The 21,232-nt window shown below is 37.3% G+C and overlaps 1 protein-coding gene across 1 annotated transcript in view; it reads left to right on the forward strand.

Moving 5' to 3' along the window:
• LOC124788421 (probable chitinase 10) overlaps nt 1–21,232 on the forward strand; it is a 231,877-nt gene that overhangs the window by 136,542 nt on the left and 74,103 nt on the right. The window contains exons 22-25 of the mRNA XM_047255688.1: nt 5,853–5,992; nt 8,653–8,881; nt 9,140–9,319; nt 10,579–10,790. Of these exons, the coding sequence (XP_047111644.1) occupies nt 5,853–5,992; nt 8,653–8,881; nt 9,140–9,319; nt 10,579–10,790 (761 nt within the window). The remainder of the gene's footprint in view (nt 1–5,852; nt 5,993–8,652; nt 8,882–9,139; nt 9,320–10,578; nt 10,791–21,232) is intronic.

Below are 21,232 nucleotides of genomic sequence, written 5' to 3' on the forward strand. Positions count from 1 at the left end.
TGTGTGTTTGAATTTTTTGGTGTTTATGATCACAAGTATGACTCCCCCACATATCTTGACATCCATGCAAAAAATGCAATCAATACAGTGTGGTCCTATTTACTGACGTAAGCAGCAAAAATTACATGTGTTTTGACTGATATCCAGAGTGGTGTTTTGCATCTTCAGAGTTTTTCCTGGTTCCAATGAGTCTTGAGCAGTTTATAATACACAATTTGATACTTAGCTAACTTATTAACATAGTTCACCCACTGCAAATGTCATACATACAGTAAATGAAAAGATAAATAACATTAATATGCAATCAGCATGAACAGACAACAGCGAAACTGATAGGACAGAAATACAGGGCGTTTCAAAAAGAAAGAGCAGATTTCAAACATTTATTTCTCAAAAACTACAAATGATAGAAACACAATTCCAACGGTCCTTCACTCAATATGAGTACCAAATGTTACACAACAAATATCAAAACTGTACCTCAATATGAGCACCATTTGTTACACGACAAATATCAAACCGGTATCTCATTTCTTGCCACACACGACGCAACTGGTCTTTAGTTACCGAATTCACGGCCGCAACAATTCGATGTCGTACCTCTTGAAGAGTAGCGGGCATAGGTGGGACATAAACACAGTCCTTTATGTACCCCCACAAATAAAAATCGCAGGGAGTAAGGTCTGGTGACCTGGGAGGCCACAGACGATGACATTGATCTTGTGCTCCTGCTCTTCCAATCCACCGTCCTGGAATGGTGTTATTTAGGTACCGTCGTACAGGTTCAGAGAAGTGTGGTGGGGCGCCATCTTGCATGAAGATGAAGTGATTTGAATCTTCCTGAAGTTGAGGAAATAGCCAGTTTTCTAACATGTCCAGGTAAATGGTTCCTGTGATAGTTTTCTCCATGAAAAAGAAAGGTCCATAAACTTTGTTTACCGAAATTGCACAAAAGACGTTAACCTTTGGTGAGTCTCTTTCATGTTGAATAACGTCCCTCGGAGTTTCACTCGCCCAAATTCGTACGTTATGCCGATTAACTTTACCAGAAATGTGAAACGTTGATTCATCTGAAAAAATTAATCGTTCGGCAAAATTGTCCTCTTCCATGTCCTGTAGAATTGCAGTTGAAAATTCGAACCTTTTGTTGTGGTCGTCAGGACGCAATGCTTGCAATAACTGCAGTTTGTACGGCTTCATGTGCAGACGCTTACTCAGAACGCGCCATACCGTTGTTTTAGACATGTTTAGTTCGTGACTTGCCCGTGTCGTGGATTTTCTAGGGCTCCTTTCGTAAGCTGCACGGACACGCTCGACATTTTCATCCGATGTGCGTGGACGACCCGTGCTTTTTCGCTTGCAGATGCAACCATCTTCTACGAATCTGTGATGCCACTCATAAATTTGCTTATGACGAGGCGGCTGTTTGTTGAATTGACGGCGGAATGCACGTTGCACACCAACAATGGACTCTAACTTTGCAAATTGCAGCACACAAAATGATCGTTCCTGTGGTGTCGTCGCCATTTTCCTACAAACAAACGCCAGCGCCACTGCGGATTTGCATGGAACTTCTGCGCGGACCATTGAAAAACTTTGAACCTTTCTCTGACAAGAAACGTTTGAATTGTGTTTCTATCATTTGTAGTTTTTGAGAAATAAATGTTTGAAATCTGCTCTTTCTTTTTGAAACGCCCTGTATATGTGATTTGAGGCACTCTACAGAGATAGGTTCTATAAGAAGACCAGTTTGATTCCTTCAGATATTTCCAAAACCTTATGAGGAATGTGGCCTACTACAAATAAAATTCGCCTGAATGAGTGGATATGATTGGACGTGAATGTATCCATACATCTGTTACATGCGCACTGCATGTACACCCACCATGTGACCCAAATTGGTTCAGAGCATAGTACAGGCTGTCAGTGTGAATGGAACAGTGCAAAGGGGACGATGGTACTCATAGGAGAGCAGTGGGTGTTCATTGTGGAAAATTACGTGAGAACAAAATCGTAGAAATGGTGTGATCAGTTGTTTGCTGAGAATTTTTACAGTGTCAAAGTGCCAGCAAAGAGTGCAACGCAGTGCTTAGTCTAAAACTAGCATCAGGCAGGATCTGTTTTGGATAGGTTAAAAAACATCCTGAAATGTGTCCGGCCACACAAGAAACTGTGTCTGCATTACATCAGAAAATGCTTCAAAGTCTTACCAAATCAGTTCACTGCCTGTCGCAAGAGACTGACACATCACATTGATGTGGACGAATACTCCATGTAGACCTGTTCTCTGGGCGACTTTTCTTTGCCCCTCCCTGTATACACATACCAGTTTTTATAAGAACAACTTGTTCACTTGATCTCATTTTTGCCTTGACAAATGCTTCTCTGCAGAGGAATACAATAACATAACTGAAGTTGTTATTTTCTTTAGTTTATTAAGGTCCTCTTCATTTAAAACTAAATTTTGACCCATACTCTGTAAACTTCTGTGAAACGCATGGTAAAGAGTACTATTGTAACACATGTTAGAGATTCTTGCCATTTCACTTGTGTACAAACTTGAGGAAGAATGACTGCTCACATGCCTCTGTGCATGGTGGAATAATCTAATCTTGTCTTCAAGGTCTCTAGAGGAGAGATACATGGGGGGCTATAGTATATCTCTAGAATCTTCACTTAATACTGATCCATGAAACTTTGTAAGTAAGCCTTCCGGGATCATTGGCCTTTATCTTCAAGAGACTGCCAATTCAGATTTTCCAACATTTCCATGATGCTATCCCTTGAGTCAAATAAACTTGTGACTGTCATGATGCCCTTCTGGGTTCAACACACTTGAGCAATACTCTAAGATCAGATGCACAAGTGATTTGTAAGGAATCTCCTTTGTAGACTGGCTACATTTTCCCACTATTCTGCCAATGAACCGGTCTGCCACCTGCCTTACCCACAACTGCACCTATGTGATCATTGAATTTCGTACCCTCACAAATTGTTGTGCCTAGATATTTGTATGAGCCAACTGATTCCAGGTATGCGTCCTTGATATTGTAGTCATAGGACATGATAGCCTGCATTTTACAAAGTGAACAATTTTACTTTTCTGTACATTCAAAGCAAATTGCCAATCTTTGTACCACTTTGAAATATTACCAAGCTCTTCCTGGATATTTGTGCAGATTTTTTCAAATAGTACTTTATTACAGATGACTGCGTTACCTGCAAAAAGTGGAGGTTTCTATTAATATTGTTTGCTAGGTTACCTGACGTTACTTTGCTTCTGTCAATGATTATCCATCCAAGATAAAACGCTGCATCCTTCCTTCCAAAAAATCCTCAGTACAGTCACAAACTCTGTATGACTGTTCTTTCTTTAATAGATACTGATGCAGTGCTGAGTCAAATGGTTTTTGGAAGTCATGAAATACTTCATCTACCTATCTGCCTTGATCCATGCTTTCAGGATGTTATGTGATAAAAGTATGATTTTGGTTCCACAGGACGATTGTTTCCAGAAACCCTGCTGTTTGATACGGAGCATTCTATACAAAATACCTCATTTTATCTGAGCTCATAACATATCCTAAGATTTACAACAGATGGAAGTCAATGAAACTGGATGGTAGTTTTGTGGATAATGTTTGCTACCTGCCTTGTGGACAGGTGTGATCTGCACTTCCTTCCAAAAAATGAGCACAGTTTTCTGTTAAAGGGCTCTGTGGAACACTATGTTTAAAATGGGACCTCACTCAACTGTGAATTCTGCATAGAATCTGAGTGGAATTCCATCAGACTCTAGAGCCTTGTTTAATCCTTTAGTTATTTCAGCTCTTTTAAGTATCTGTATCACCTTTTAAAGGAATGTTTGAATATGTAATTCAGCATATTTGCTTTTCCTTCTCTATCCTCAATTTCTGTGAGTGTCTGGACACTAGCTTCGGTGCTAGTGACAGCCATTATGTAAGACTAGAATACTTTTAGGTTTTGTGACAACTCTTTAGATCAGATAATGGTAGTCATTGATATGTGTGTCAATTACAAAATATGACTGGCGGAACTGCAATGTTACAGAACTGATGGCAGTTCTTTCCCCTTGAAAGAATAAACACCCTACCTTTATAGCACATAACAGTGTGACTTTAAGAGATTGATTCATAAGAATAAAACTGGATACAAAATGGAGGAATAACATCAAACAGTGGTATCCCAAAAGGTTCAGTATTTGATATGCTCCCACCGTTCATGTTCATTCATAGTCAAAATACTGAAGCCCTTTTCAGAAACTTTGATGCTTGCTAATGACAATGGCATGTTAACTGTGCGGAAAAAACTAAACAATAACACACACAGATAAGTTGGTAAAAGTCCTTTTGCTGGATCACAGCAAACAATATTACATCCTCCAAAACCCAGTTTATTCCCCTACAGCAAGTACTTCTACAATTCATTTGAGCATTTTATTCAATGATTTTATACAAAATCTGGGATATGTATGCCTCAGCAATTTTTATAATGCTTAAAGTCACATTTCAACAATGGAAAATTCAGAACAGAGTAACAATAATGAAATAGAATAGATAGCTACTCGCCACATAGCATGTGACATTGAGAAGCACACAGGCACATTTGAAGAACATTTGTAAGCAGAATAAGCTTTCAGATAAAGTCCTTCCTTGGACAGACTCTCTCTCTCTCTCTCTCTCTCTCTCTCTCTCTCTCTCTCTCTCTCTCTCTCTCTCTCTCTCTCTCTCACACACACACACACACACACACACACACACACACACACACACACCGACACACACACACACACACATATTCAAACCTGCACAACTCACATACACATGACCGGTATAGTCTTCATGCCCGGAGATGATGTTGGCCATGTGTTTGTGAGTTTTGTGTGTGTGTTTTCATTGATTGAGGAAGGCCTTTGTCTGATTGCTTAAACAGCTTGAAAATGTACTTTAAATGTGCCTGTCTGCTCCTCAGTGCTGCCTCTGTGTAGTGAGTAGTAATCTATCCCATTTTATTATTCTTAGTCACCTTTCTCATACAAACAAATAACTTCTGTTGTTTTCTATATCCATAGAATCTGCTATGTTTGACAGCTATGATTTTGCAAATGTAAATCTCCTATGCAAAATATTGCCTTCAGAAATTAATTTTCTACATTTATTTCATCTGTTGTATATTCTTTTCTGTTTTTCAATTTTTGGGCATTCTTAAATAACCTGTAGATAAAGAAAATATATGTATTGATCAAACCTTTCTGAAACAGAAAGCTTATAGTTAGTAATACTTCCTCACATTTTCCTGTCTTGTATATTAAATATAAATGCTGAATACTGCTAATTTCAAGAAAGTAAATCCTTCATTTACATGTTGAAGGAGATCCCAACTTCTATGAATAATTAAAACATCAGTTAGAGCCTCATTAAACTTCATCTCCTCATGAAGGTATAATTGAGACATTTTATCTATGTTAAAAACTGGCAGTTAAGTACCAGATGTGAATAAATAGAACAGGAGAGTAATATTTATTTAATTGCTGTATTGTTTATCCATTGATTAGGTGTCTATGATGTAATCAGTATCACAGTAGCATATTGTTGTGTTGTAGATGCAATCTGTTTTTATGTCTCAGAAGTTTTTACAATGGTTACAGTCAAAATCCAAACAATGGAAAATTCAGAATGAAATAACAGTAATGAAAAAGGACAGATGGTTACTCAGCACATAACAGAGGCATTGAGGAGCATACAGAAACTAAAATTTGTATTTTATGTGCTGAACTCATTTTCCTTTGTTTTCTCATTCTGTAAAGCATAATAAATAAATTTTTGTTGTAGCGGTTCACAAAGCTCAGCCAGATGACCCTTGTAATCAGGGTGCCCTCAACCCTTATCCAGGAGACTGCACGCGATACCTCTATTGCCAATGGGGCAGGTATCATGAAGCAGACTGTGCAGCAGGGCTCCATTGGAATGAGGTAAAGACTTAATGCAGATGAAAGAAGTTACAAATTTTATGTTTGATATAATTATGGATGTCAAAGGGGACCATATGTCCAGAAGTTGAAAGACAAATAACATGAAATTGCATAACTTATTATATTTCTCTAATGATCTCACTTCTTATGTGGTGAAGGTATTTACTGATAGTTAATAGAAACAGCATAGTGTGATTTACAACACTTATAAATTAAGACACCCAATCATATCTTCCACATCACATGTATAAAAATACAGAAAGAAAACAAATGTTATTACTATTAAGCCTCTCCACCGTGCAGAGAAAGAACCATTAAAAAAATAAGTTTGTATGGTAGAATGTGAGCAACATTACATTACATCATATGACTGATACTCTTGCACATATTGATTCACTAATAAGATTACCTCACAGCTTTTCATACATACATAGATTGCCATATTTACCACATCAGTCCAAGCATCATACCTTCTCAAAGATTTACTGAGTGAAGTGATGTCATGTTCAGCACACTGGACTTGTATTCAACAAGAGTGGGGCTCGAATCATTGCCTAAGCACCCTGACTTAGGTTTTACTTGGTTTCCTAAATCACTTGAGGCGAATGATGAGAATGTTATTTAAGCAGGGTCACACCCATTTATCTTCCCCATACTTTTTCATTCCAATCATGTTGCCAACCCATAATGACTTTGTTATTGACAAAATATTAAAATCTAATCTTCCTCTTATCCTTCTTGCCGAAAGCTTGCCGGTTTCCATTACTAGTAATACATTCAAATATGTATTACACGTCATAATAATGTGAAAACTTTCTGAACTCCATGCCTAATAGTCCACAAATACCTCTGAAATTTTTCATCATAGCTCAAAACAATTGAAGAACTTGCTCCTCTTCTAGCAGGAGTGTACTGTAGGTCTCTTGAGAAGTGAACCATTCGTAATGATTGGAAAAAAGCACAGGTTATTCCCATTTTCTGGAAGTGTTGTCAAACAGACACACAGAACTACAGGTCTAAAACCATTATGTCAATCTGTTATTGAATTTTGGAACATGTTTTATACTCACATATTATGACATTTCTGGAGGTTGAACATCTCCTCTATAGGAACCAACATGGATTCCAAAAACAACAATAATGTGAAACCCAGCTTGCTCTGTTTGTGCACGAAACACAGAAAGCAGTAAATACAGGTGCCTAGATAGATACCATGTTCCACGACTGCTGAAAGGCATTTGATACCATTCTGCACTGCTGCCTATTCAATAAAATATGAGCATATGGAATGTCAAAGTGACTGTGTGACTGGACTGAAAAGTTTCTAGCAAACAGACTACAGTATGTCATTCTGAATGGAGTGAAGTCTTCAGACGCAAAAGTAACTTTGGGGATGCCCCAGGGGAGTGTTATAGGACCATTACTTTTTACAATATATATAAATGACCTAGTAGACAATGTCCAAAGTTCGAGCTTTTTGCAGATGATGCTGTTGTATAAAGAGGAGTCACAGCGTTAGAAAATTGCAGCAAAATGCAGGTGTTGCAGTGAGTGGCAACTGACCCTCAACATAAACAAATGTAACTTATTGTGAATTCATAGCAGAAAGACCCTTCATTGTTTGATTAAAAAATTCCAGAACAATCACTGGAAGTGATTACTTCTATAAAATATCTAGGAGTATGCACATGGAGTGATTTGAAGTGGAATGATCACATAAAATTAATCGCAAGTAAGGCAGATATGAGACTGAGATTCACTTAAAGAATTCTCAGGAAATGCAATACATCTATAAAGGAAGTAGCTTACAGATCACTTGTTCAGCTGATACTTGAATATTGCTTGTCAGTGTGGGTACTATATCAGACTGAACTGACAGAGGAAATAGAGAAGATCCTAAGAAGAGCAGCACATTTCATTACAGGTTCATTTAGTAAGTGCAAAAGCATCATGGAGATGCTCAATGAACTCCAGTGGTAGACGCAACAAGGGAGGTGTTCTGCATCACATTATGGTCTACTGTTAAAGTTCCAAGAGCATACATTCCGAGAAAAGTCAAGCGGTATGTTGCTTCGTCCTATGTATATTTCACAAAAAGAACATGAACATAAAATTAGAGAGATTCAAGTGTACATGGAAGCTTACCAGCAATTGTTCTTCCTGCAAATCATACATGACTGGACCAAAAAAAAAGGGGAAGTAACATGATATACAGAGTACCACCTACCACACATTTTAAGGTGGCCTGCAGAGAATAGATGTTGATGTAGATGCTGTTTGGCTTCAAAATTCCTTTTAAAATTTTTAATAATACTTTAGCCAACTACTGTCTTCCCAATCCTTGCCCAATACAAACTTGTGTTCAATCTATAAGGACCTCATTTCGGATAGGACACTAAACCTTAATCCTTCTCTCTAACTTTTGTTTAAGCCAGAATGAGTAGAAGTTTACTACCATGGTCATTCAAGTGCATACACGAGAAGATGTAGCAAATAGATTTCTTTCTCTGTGAAGGATTGTTGGAACATAAGTAGTATTTAGTATGTGTGTGTAAAAGAAGAACACTGTGTTAAATAGTTGAAAAGTTGTGATTACTATATTTGTATTTAATTTTGTATTAAATATGTTTGTAATATGTAATGAATGCATTCTTATCCAGATGGAGAAGATTTGTGATTGGCCAGAAAATGCCAAATGTACAGACATGGAGAGTGGTAGTGAAGCCCCAGCTGCTTCATCACAGAAACCTGTTACAGAGATGAGTACAAGTTGGACAACTGCTGCACCAACAACCAAGCCACCATGGACATGGGCAACAACCACTACAGTGAAACCTGTAACAACTACTTCTACAAGGGCACCACCAGCTCAGGGTCCACCTATCTCAGGTACTTCCTTGCAGCCTTATAACTCTAGCATTGAACTTTAAACATCAGGTAGTAATTTACTTTTATTTCTGCAACTTACTAATGGGGCTATGATTTGATTATCACTTTTCATTTTATTACCTTATCTTCCTTTTATTACTTTTGACACTTTATTGGACAGTAATACCTCCTCTTGTTTATTTTAATCAGTTACTTAGAACTTATTTCAGAATACTGAATTTAATACCTTGTATTTTATTTGAGACACATTTCTTTCAGGTTACTTCAAAGTTGTGTGCTATTTTACCAACTGGGCATGGTACAGACGGGGCCTAGGAAAATATGTTCCAGAAGATATTGATGCAAACCTCTGCACACACATTGTCTATGGATTTGCCGTACTTGATTATGAGAATCTCATCATTAAAGCTCATGATTCATGGGCAGACTTTGACAACAGTGAGTATTGCAGTTACTGATCTTATCTGGCTTAGTCCTACTTTTCTTCAATAAAATGAATGTGAATGAGTTGGGAATAAATATTATTAGTCATGATTTTCTCACATCATCTCTACATGAGCTATTTCATAAGTAGTGCTTTGTATTGTATGTCTTCACAGTTTTCAAGATTGGTTTTGCAATAATCTGTTTACTTAATTGCAGGTGTTCTTCTGAATAGTGCATGCAATTATCTCTCATGCTACAGGGATGTAGATTTCACATATAATTCGAGTTATGATTCTGGCTGTGAGGGCCAAGATTAAATTTAATCATACTAGGTGGCTGGCATTGGTTAAGTAATCTCAAGTAAAGGTTGATATGGGATAGTAAGAACGCAGTAAAACATTGAACTTCATCTGTTGAACAAAGAAATAGTTGAGTGTGGGAATTGTCATAGCAGAATATCTTGAAATAATGCACTGCTTTGTTCAACTTTTTTTCCTATTCCCTGTATGACTGTTCCAGTTAAGCTAACAGTAGGATTGAGGCAGTCATAGTCAAGTATAAACTAAAATCCACCATGTCTAAGCAGGTAGAAGGCTAAAGATGATCTATAAACATGTTAAATTCACAATGCCCGTGTGAAAAGGCCAGTTTTTTTGTCTGTCAGGTACAGCTTCCAGTATGATCAACAGAAACACATAAAAAGAGAAGACAGCACTTCTTTGTTACATTAATATTAATTTATGTAATTTTTGTTTATAAAACTAGTAACAATGATCTGTGTAAGCAGTTATCTATCACAACACGGTGTTGGAAAAATCTTGCATTTCTTAGTGAGATGCATTACAACTCTGCTATATTACTTCCATAAAAGAATTCAAAAATTTTATGACGACTTTTCAAACGTTATAAACGGTGACTGGAGCTGTATTCAACAAGAGTAAAAACTGTGATATGGCTGAGGCACACAGTAAGAAGTGAGGTTCAAATTAACATATTACATGACATCATAGATTTATTTATCGGCAACTAAAATAAATTGAATGTACAATAATGTGAGATGTATTGTCCAGATAGAGAAACAGATGGTGGGCAAAGGGGTTGGGGGGAGTGGTGAGGATACAATGGCTGTTGATACATTACTCTCTTGATTGTTTAACACTGATGTGAATTTTGTCAAATTTTGTTATCTATTTACATTTTTAATTTACATTTTTAATTTTTTGTGACTGCTGCTATTGCTCAAATAAAAAATTTTACATATTTTTCAACAGAGTTCTATGAACGAGTAGTGGCTTATAAAAAGAAAGGTTTGAAAGTGTCACTGGCTATTGGAGGCTGGAATGACTCTGCTGGTGACAAATACAGTCGACTAGTGAACAGTCCTTCAGCAAGGCGGCGCTTCATTAAACATGTTCTGGAATTTTTGGAGAAATATGGCTTTGATGGATTGGATCTTGACTGGGAATATCCTGTTTGTTGGCAGGTATAGCTTCCTTAAACTATATTCCTAGCTATTCTACATCAGGAAAGAGTAGTCAAAAGTAAATGCTCAGACTACATAAAGAGACCAGAATGACGTTTCCTTCTCCTCTGCCGCAAATATGAGTGGAAATAAAACTTCCATTGTTAAGTTTTGAGATTTCTTCCAATTTCATGACAGAAGTCCATTCTCTATCAAGAGCAAAAACATTGCAAACAATTAATATGTTGTATGACTAGAATTTGCTCGTGTATTCTACTAATGAAAAGCTCTTATGTTTGCAGCCAGGTGACAGCATAAAGATACCACAATGTTTTGATGAGTGTCACAGTCTTCATCTTCTGGTGACGTGTTGAGACTCTCATTGAAATATTACAGTGTCTTAACACTGCCACCTGGCTGGAAACCCAAGAGCTCTACATCAGTTAATAGGCTGGAGAAAAAGAAATTGTCTTATGAACAAACATAAATACAAATTTATACTTTGGAATAATATGTGGTAGTAATGTAGCAGATATAAGTTGAACACACTAGTAAGTTCCAAGTTTTTGTGTTCAGAGCTTGAGAATGGCAACAGGCAAAGGAGAAAGTTGTCAAAAGTATTAAAAAATAAAACAGATGTAGATAAATCATTCAATATTACTGACCAAGAAAGAAACAAAAGAATGTTGAGTGAAAATTGACATATATTTGTAATGAGAATGTGATACTGCAGTTGTGTCTCTTCTTGGATATATCCATGATGGCATTTCCTGTTTAGCTGTGTTACAACAATGACAGAAGTTAATTCCAGCTTTCGAAGTTGAATATTACAATCAGTTCGGATCATAATAAAATTCATTACCAATCTTCTTCCTTGCTTTAAAACATCCCAAATGTCATAAAACATCCAAAATGTCAAAATTATAATGTTATTATTATTATTATTGTTATCTGTTTGCAGTAAATTAAATAGCGCTGTCACCTACTCTGACCACACACTTTGTTCATGATACATTTCTTTACACATATTGCACAGGAATGTAGTAAAAGTTGTTGGCCAAGCAATAACACAAAACTGTCTAACTTATTCGTGTCTACATTTATTTTTACATAAAATCATACACCATTTGGATGATAATATTCTAATAAACAGATACAATATCAGCAAGTGACGATTGGAATCTGTCAATTCATACAAATACCTATGTGTAACAAACTGTACTGATATGAAATGGAATAATTACACAGGCTCAGTAATAGGTAAAATTGGTGGCAGACTTTGGTTCATTGAGAGGATACTGGAAAAATACAGTCAGTGCACAAATGAGACTGCTTGCAAAGCACTTGTGTGAACCATCCAAAACATTGCTAAATGTGAGAGATCCATACCAAATAGGACTGACAGGAGGTATCAAATACATATAGAAAGACACACAAATGGTCACAAATTTGTTAAACTAATGCAGGATGTATACACCCTGGGACAATGGGAAATCTGGAAAAAAGATGGGAATTTTTTCATATGGGATAAACTTGGGTACTTTTTAGAATTAAGGAATTTTTCATTGTTTTAGTTTTCAGGTAAATTTTTGTAGTTTTGAGAGGTAAGAACTGATACTCTAACGAGGAATTTTATTTTAGCCTGCTACTGCAGAATATTCCTGGAGAAATAAAACATACATGAGAGAATAACGCCAGAATAAAACTTCAGTTGCAAAGAAAATGTGCCATTTGTAACAACAAAACACAGTTCACACACAGGCATCTGCTGACAGTAAAATGTGTCAAAGGTTTTAGAATGAAGACTATGGAATACTTCATAACAACAAACAGCTTTTGATGAGCATGACACCACAGCTGTGTACGTTTCTAACAGGTCACAGGAAAATATTATGAATGGTGTTTTGAAAAGAGTTACTTTCAAAGCAAATTCCCTTTTTTGCAACATGAATTTGTTGAGCATGAGACTGTGAAAAGAATTTCTTAAATCATGGAGCATTTGACTCTTATTCAAAACTCAACACTTTGAGGACCAGCCACTTAGAGAAATTTTGGGCTCAGAAGACCAGCCATTTATGGCATTATTTAAAATTTTACTGCCACCTTTGTGTTTGATATATCTCAAAGGGCAACACATCTTAAAAAAGATCAATATTATTTGCAAAAGCTTAGCTTTTCTTGTAGCTGCACTGTATGCATATTAATTTGAATCATTAACTTTTCATGTTTGTGTGTTCGTACTACTTAACTGTGATGTTAAGTCCTATGCTCTGAGTATTTGCTGTCATTGGCTAACAACATCATGTGATGGAGCCAAGATTTGCTGACAAAAGTGAATTGAGCAGCACTGTTGCAATGCCAGTGCTTCAGAAACTATCATGCTGTGTTTGGTGGAATTCTTTTTTATACTTTTTTAATATGAAAATATGCAGTGCCCATGTTCCCATTGTGGGTTGTGTATTGAACCAGGGACCTTGAAACTATGGAGAGGCTTCGTCCCCCCTGTAACCCTCAGTGGTTCACAACCGCACAACAGGCTACAGCAATCCACTCACTGCCCCACACCAAACCCAGGGTTATTGTGCGGTTCGGCCCCCAGTGGATCTCCACCCCCCTCCACACCCCCACTCCCCCTGGGAATGTCTCATACCAGGTGAGTGTAAACCCAGATGTTTGCGTGGTAGAGTAATTAAGGTTTACGCATGTGTAGAGACAGTGTTTGTGGAGCAATTGCCAACATAGTGTAACTGAGGTGGCGTAAGGGGAACCAGGCTGCATTCACTGAGGCAGACAGAAAACCACCTTGAAAACCATCTACAGGCTGTCTGGCACACAAGACCTTGACACTAATCCACCGGGCAGATTCATGCCGGGGACCGGCGCGCCTTCCCGCCTGGGAAGCAGCGCATTGGACCATGCAGCTAACCGGGCAGACCATGTTCCCATACATCAGACCTTACCAAAACTCATTGTTTTATGCTGGATTTTGTTTCCTAAAGTGCCGGGAATTTCTATGCCTGTGTATAAAAGATCTACCATTCAAAGGATTGATACGTTTTACAGCTCAGAGGGAAAGTATTGCTTTCATCTGGTAAAAAGTGTATTTTTACCCAAGAAAAAGTGAACATTCAAGAAATCCAGGAATTTTTTTTTTCTTGCCCATGTATGCATCCTGTGATTGGAAATGCTGTGTGGTTGCCACATGAAGACAGATATCAACTGTGTCACAGCAAGCATACCTAAAAATGTTCAAGAACCAGTTTTAAGTGAGGATAAATAAACAAACACCATCTGGATCACTTATTTTAAGTGGGGAATCTGAAAATACACTGCAACCACCTACATATCTCTCTTTAAGGACTGTGAAGATGATCTTAGACTAATTACAGAACACATGGAACTATTTGTGAACTAAATATTCCTGTGCTCAGTAAGTAAATGGAATGGAAACTAATGCTAATACATGTTACAGAGGGAATACCCTCTGTCATGCACTTCACTGTGATTTTCAGGGTGTGGATGTAGCCAGTCTAACTCTGTCACATTCTTGTCATCAGTCGTATTGCTGCTAGTAAGCAGTAAGTAGGTTTTTTAATGATCAAGTTTGCTGTTTTCATCCATTAATTTATCTCTTTGATCCATGATGGTAGACTAAAATTTGAAGGAAGGAAAGGAAATTAGGACTTAACATGCCATTGACATTGTTAGAGATATACTCAAAGGTTGAATTGGACTAGGGTAGAGATGTGAATCAGCCATGCCCTTCTCAAAGAGTGCATCCCACCATTTACCTAAATAATTTATCAGAGTCACTGAAAATCTAAGTCTGTGTGGTTGTAAAGAGGTTTGACCCCTCGTCCTGCAGAATCTGAGTCCAGTGCCTTAGACACTGCATCACCTCACTCATGCAGGAACTTTGTTTTAGATTAAGAAAGATCTGAATTTTGAGTTAAATAACTGTTTAAAGTATATGAGACATTGTTCATGTGAAATTCACTTGATCTCGAAATTTTGGCTCATTTATGTCACAATACAATGATTTATTTTACATAAAAAATTTTATCTTCACGGATTTCTGTATGTGGATGACATTATGCAGATATCTTCTCTTAGGGTTGTGACCTCTTTAAAGCTGACTCATTATTTCACATGGTTTACAGCCTGCTGCAAGCATTATTAATTGGTGCCACTTTAGTAGTGTACAGAGAAATTGAAGTATGCTAATTCAATGGAAGTGACTATGATGAGTGAATGTAAAGCACAGTGTTAAAGTTTGTCTCAGAGCTGTTATTTCTTCTTTTCAGTCTTTTTTCCCTTTTAATGAAAAATATCATCATAGTTTTCCACCATGAATAATATCACAAACTGCTCCTTTTCAGTATTCAGATATAAGTCTTGTAGCAAAACTGGAAGCCATTACGAGTTTTTTATTCCACCAGGGCTGAAAATCACACAAACAAACAAAAAAGGCTATGAGATATAGTACTATATGAACTGAGGATATGCTAGTATTCAAATAAACTCCCATCTTAGTCAGGGAAGTCATTTCCTGCATAGCCTGTTTTATTTTTAAATAATCCCTTTTTTCACCCCATGGGCATTTTCAAGCTGCCTGTTGATAAAACAATGCCAGATGTTACAGCAGCTTCAAGAAGAATAAAAAATATTAACGTACAACAGTATTATGAAATGGATAGATTGTTACTCACCATATAGTTGAAATGTTAAGTCGCAGACAGGCAGAACAAAAAGACTGCTAAACAAGTGAGCTTTCAGCCAAAAGGCCTTCTTCTGAATTAGAGACAGTGGTCATGTGTGTGCGAGATGTGTTTGTGTGAATGTGAGTGTGTGTCTTGTCTGATTCAGAAGGCCTTTTGGCTGAAAGCTTACTTGTTTAGAGTCTTTTTGTTGTGCCTGTCTGTGACTCAACATCTCAACTGCATCATTACCATCATTTGACTATCGAACAGACTCCTGTATGAACAACATAGTAGTAAACATGCCTGGTGTACAGAGACAACTCAAGGAGCTGAAAACAAATAAGTCACCAGGTCTGGGCTGAATCCCAGTTCAATTTTCCAAAGAGTATCCTACAGCATTGGCCCCTTACTTAGCTTGCATTTATTGTGAATCTCTTGCCCAGTGCAGAGTCCCAAGAGACTGGAAAAATGCAGGTGACTCCTGTGTATAAGAAGGGCAGAAGAATGGACCCACCAAATTACAGAGCAATATCCCTAACATCAGTTTGCTGCAGAATCCTTCAATATGCTGTCAGTAATAAGTTTTCTTGAGACCAAGAAGCTTATGTCCACAGATCAGCATGATTTAAGAAAGCATTGCTCTTGTGAAAATCAGCTTGCCTTTTTCTCACATGATATACTGTGAATTATGGATGATGGGCAACAGGCAGGTTCCATATTTATAGATTTCAGGAAACTGTTTGACACAGTGCCCCATTGCAGGCTGTTAAAGAAGGTACCAGCGTATGGAGTAGGTTCACAGATATGTGAGACTTCTTAAGTTATAGAACCCAACACTTTGTCCTCGACAGTGAGTGTTCATCAGAGACAAGGGTACCGTCAGGAGTGCCCCAGGGAAGTGTGACAGAACCACTGTTATTCTCTCTATATACATAATTTATTTCATGGATAGTGTGGGCAGTAGACTGTGGCTGTTTTCTGATGACACTGTGGTGTATGGTAAGGTGTCATCGTTGAGTGACTGTAGGAGGCTACAAGATGACTTTCACAAAATTCCTCAATTTTTCTTTTTTATGGCCAGCAGCATAATATACATCTGATAATGACATGATTATTGCAGTAGATCCACCAAATAGCTGTTCATAATAAGTAATCTTTATTTATGACACCATTTTCAAGTACTTCTAGAATGCTGTGATGCCCATATTATGTTGTTAATGAACTGTCTTATAACAGTCACTGTTTTAATAAGATAGTAAATGGTGTCAATATGTTGAAAATAAAATGTTAATTACAATATGACAGTGGTTTGACAGCTCCACTCTTATGACACTATATGTTAACAAATGTTTAATTAACATTTTATATTCAACCTATTGACATCATTTACCATCTTATTAAAACAGTGACAGTTATAAGACAGTCCACTAATGATGTAATATGGACAGCATATCAATCTAGACATACTTAAAAATGGTGATAAAGCCAAAACAGTTGTCATATATAAAGATTACTTATTATAACAGCTATTTGGTGCATCTGCTGTAATAATCATGTCTTATCAGACAAAATTTCTTATGTGTGTGATGAATGGCAGCTAGCTCTGGATGTATAAAAATGTAAGTTAATGCAGATGAGTAGGAAAACCAAGGCAGTAATTTTTGGATACAGCGTTAGAAGTATCATGCTTGACACAGTCACATTGTTTAAATACCTGGGCATAACATTACAAAGCGATGTGAAATGGAATAACATGTGAGGATTATAGTAGGAAAGTTGAATAGTCAACTTTGGTTTATTGGGAGAATTCTAGGAAAGTGTGGTTCATCTGTAAAGATCACATATAGGATGCTAGTGTGACTTATTATTGAGTACTGCTAAAGTGTTTGGGTTCTGGACCATGTTGAATTACAGGAAGTTATTGAAGCTATCCAGAGGCGGGCTGCTAGATTTGTTACCAGTAGGTTCGAATAACACACAGGTGTTATGGAGATGCTTTGGGAAACCAAATGGGAATCCCTGGAGGGTAGGAGACATTCTTTTCGAGGAACACTATTGAGAAAATTTAGAGAACTGCAATTTGAAGCTGACTGCAGAACAATTATGTTGCCTCCAATATACATTATGCATAAGGACCACGAATATGAGATACAAGAAATTAGGGCTTATACAGTGGCTTATAGACATTCATTTTTTCCTCGTTCTGTTTACAAGTGAAATAGGAAAGGGAATGACTAGTAGTGGTACAGGGTACCTTTCACCACGTGCCGCAAGGTGGATTTCAGAGTATCGATATAGATGTAGATGTAGATATATGGTGAATAGAGTCTATCCTTTTCACTATATTGCCATTATTCCGTCCTGGATCAAACATTAGTGTATATTCAACTTGAAGCTACTGTAATTTTTGGTGTCATTTTCACCACCAGGTAACTTAAAAAGGCCCAAGGGGGTGAAAATAGCTGATAGCTAAATCATGGAATACAGTGATTATTCAAAATAAAACTACCTACCCAGGAAAATGACTTGCATCAAGAAAGTCATACAGCTCTGGACCCATATACAGGGTGTTCCAGGAGGAATGGTCAGTATTTAGGGGTGTGATAGGAAGGGTCATTTGAAGCAGAAAATTTCGTATGGACATATGCCGTATTGTGAATGGTTTCCGAGGGAAAACACATTTAATACACATTCTCATTTATTTTCTGTATTTTTTGGTACATTGTGAGGTTCACTCATGTACAACAGCAGTAAACATTACACTATTCTTTTTATGAAGCATTAACTAAAAATATGTGCGTTTAGCCCATTCACCTCTAAGCATTATCATACACATGACATTATAGCTGTCGTGCAGTTTACAATGAATGTTTGAATATCTCACCATCAACTTCAGTGCATTTGTGCACTCTTAGGAGAAAATGTGTTTTTTGTCTGAATGCCTCTGCATGTTCCATAATGATGGCAGCAATGTCCAAAAAGTTAATTTTGTGTATTCACCTTTTACTTGTACATCTCAGACTACAACCCCATAAACAAAAATCTAATGGCATAATTAAATGACAATCAAATGTCCAAAAGAATAGATACCATCTTCATATAGTTAAGGCTAACCGGCCATTGACCTCATTCTTCTGTGCTGGATGCACACACATTTCCCGAACTCTTACGGGACTCGGTAAGATTGTCTGCTGCGAGTAATGAGTGTAATGGACATTAAGTTGGGAATGTGGGTCTCATGGGGAGCATGCAAGGGATAAATCCCTGCAGTCACACTATCCTCTGTGGCTCAGATGGATAGAGCGTCTGCCATGTAAGCAGGAGATCCCAGGTTCGAGTCCCAGTCGGAGCACACATTTTGAACTGTCCCCGTTGATGTTTACCAACGCCTGTCGACAGCTTAGGGTCTTGATTTAATTATCATTTCATTCTAAGAGGGCTGCATGGTCACTGATGGTATCTGTTCTTTTGGACATGTCCGAAAGAATAGATACCATCTTCATGGCATAAGGTTTGGCAATCTTGGTGGCCAATTAATTATACTGCCATGAACAACACAGTGATTAGGGTAAATGTGGTTGGGCCCAAAAAGAAATATACATTAAATGTGTTCTATATCAGAAATCATTTAGACTAGGTATATGTCCATGTGATGTCTTTTGCTTCAAAAGAGCATTCCTGTCATATCACTTGTTGTTGACCATTCCATCTGAAAAACTCTGTATTGTTGTTGTAGCAGTCTTCACTCCTAAGTCTGGTTTGATCCAGCTCTCCAAGCTACTCTATCCTGTGCATGCCCCTTCATGTCTACTTAACTACTGTGACATACATCCTTTTGAACCTGTTTACTATATTCGTCTCTTTGTCTTCTTCTACAATTTTTACCCCCTACACTTTCCTTCAGTACTAAATTGTTGATCCCTTGATGGTTCAGAATGTGTACAATGAACTGATCCCTTCTTGATCCCTTCTTTTAGTCAAGTTATGCTACAAATTTCTTTCCTCACCAGTTATATTCAGTACCCCTTCATTACTTACATTTACCCATTTAATCTTCAGCATTCTTCTGTAACACCAAAATCTTCTGTTCTCTTCTTGTCTGAACTGTTTATCATCCATGTCACTTCCATACAAGGCTACACTCCAGATAAATACTTTTGTATCCTCTCATCAGTTATTTTAATGCCCGAATAGCAAAACTCATATACTGTTTTTAGTGTATTGTTTCCTAATCTATTTCCCTCGGCACTGCCTAAGTTAATTCAACTACATTCCATTATCCTTGTGTGCTTTTGTTAATGTTCATTTATATCTTCCTTTCAAGATACTGTCAATTCCATTCAGCTGCTCTTCCAAGTTCTTTACTGTCTCTGACAGAATTACTACGTCATTGACAAACCTCAAAATTTTTATTTCTTCTTCCTCAAAATTTTCTTTGGTTTCCTTTACAGACTGCTCAACATACAGATTGAATAATATTGGAGATAGGTTTCAATCCTGTGTCACTCCTGAAACACTGCTTTCCTTTCATGCCTTTAGATTCTTACAACTGCTATCTGGTTTCTGTACAAGTTGGAAGTAACCTTTTTCTCCCTGCATTTTATCCCTGGTATCTTCAGAAATTTAAAGTGTGTATTCCAGTCAACACTGTTAAAAGCTTCCTCTGAATCTACAAATGCTATAAGTGTATGTTTGTCTTTCTTTAACCTATGTTCTAAGATAAGTCATTGGGCCTGCCTTGCATATTCCAGTATTTCTCCAGAACTCAAACTGACGTTCCCCAAGGCTTCTACCAGTTTTTCCATTCTTCTGTCAATAATCTGTGTCAGCACTTTGCAACCATGACTTACTGGACTGATGGTTTGGAAATGTTGACACCTGTCTGCACCTCCTTTCTTTGGAATTGGATTTATTACATTGTTTTTGAAGTCTGAGGGTATGTCTCCTGTCTCATACATCTTGCTCACCCGGTGGAATAGTTTTGTCATAGCTGGCTCTCTCGAAGATATCAGTAGTTCAGACAGCATGTCAACTACTCGAGGGGCCTTGTTTTGACTTAGGTGTTTCAGTGCTCTGTCAAATTCTTCCCACAATATAATACCTGGTGTCTGATCTTCCTCTATGTCCTCTGCCCTTTCTATAATATTGCCTGCAAGTTCATTGCACTGGTGTAGCCCCTCTATATACTCCTTTTCAGCTTTCTCTTCTTTGCTTAGTACTGGTTTTCTATCTAACCTCTTGATATTTATACAGCTGCTTCTCTTTTCTCTGAAGACTTCTTTTATTCTCCTTCAGGTGGTATCAAGACTATTAACTCTTTAATGATTTGAGCTAGCAAGCTGTCTAGCAATTTGTTATATTGGAATTAAAATTAAAACTTATTTTTGCAGCATGTGTAGGACAAGGAACTCCATGACCTATATATCACAACAAACAAAGAAATAAATGCAAATAAATAGATTAGATATTAGGAATGAATGAAAGATTGACAAGAAAAATTACATTCAGAATGAAACTAGGTACAGATTATAGAAAAGTATTTATCTGCTAAGCATAAAAGTCACTCAAATAGGTTTCCTAAAAAATTAGGACCTTTTTTTGGAAAAAAAAACAAGATTAATCAGAGATGCTCAGATCAAAGGACACACATCTGGACAGAATGAATGGAAACTCAGCACACTGTTGTATTATCAGCTGTTGATTTGTTTCTTGTCTTGTCCTGTAGTGTTCTCACCTACTTTGGGTTTTGTTTCCCTCTCCTCC

Source organism: Schistocerca piceifrons, chromosome 3 (assembly GCF_021461385.2).
Source record: "Schistocerca piceifrons isolate TAMUIC-IGC-003096 chromosome 3, iqSchPice1.1, whole genome shotgun sequence".
In the NCBI taxonomy this organism is placed as follows: domain Eukaryota; kingdom Metazoa; phylum Arthropoda; class Insecta; order Orthoptera; family Acrididae; genus Schistocerca; species Schistocerca piceifrons.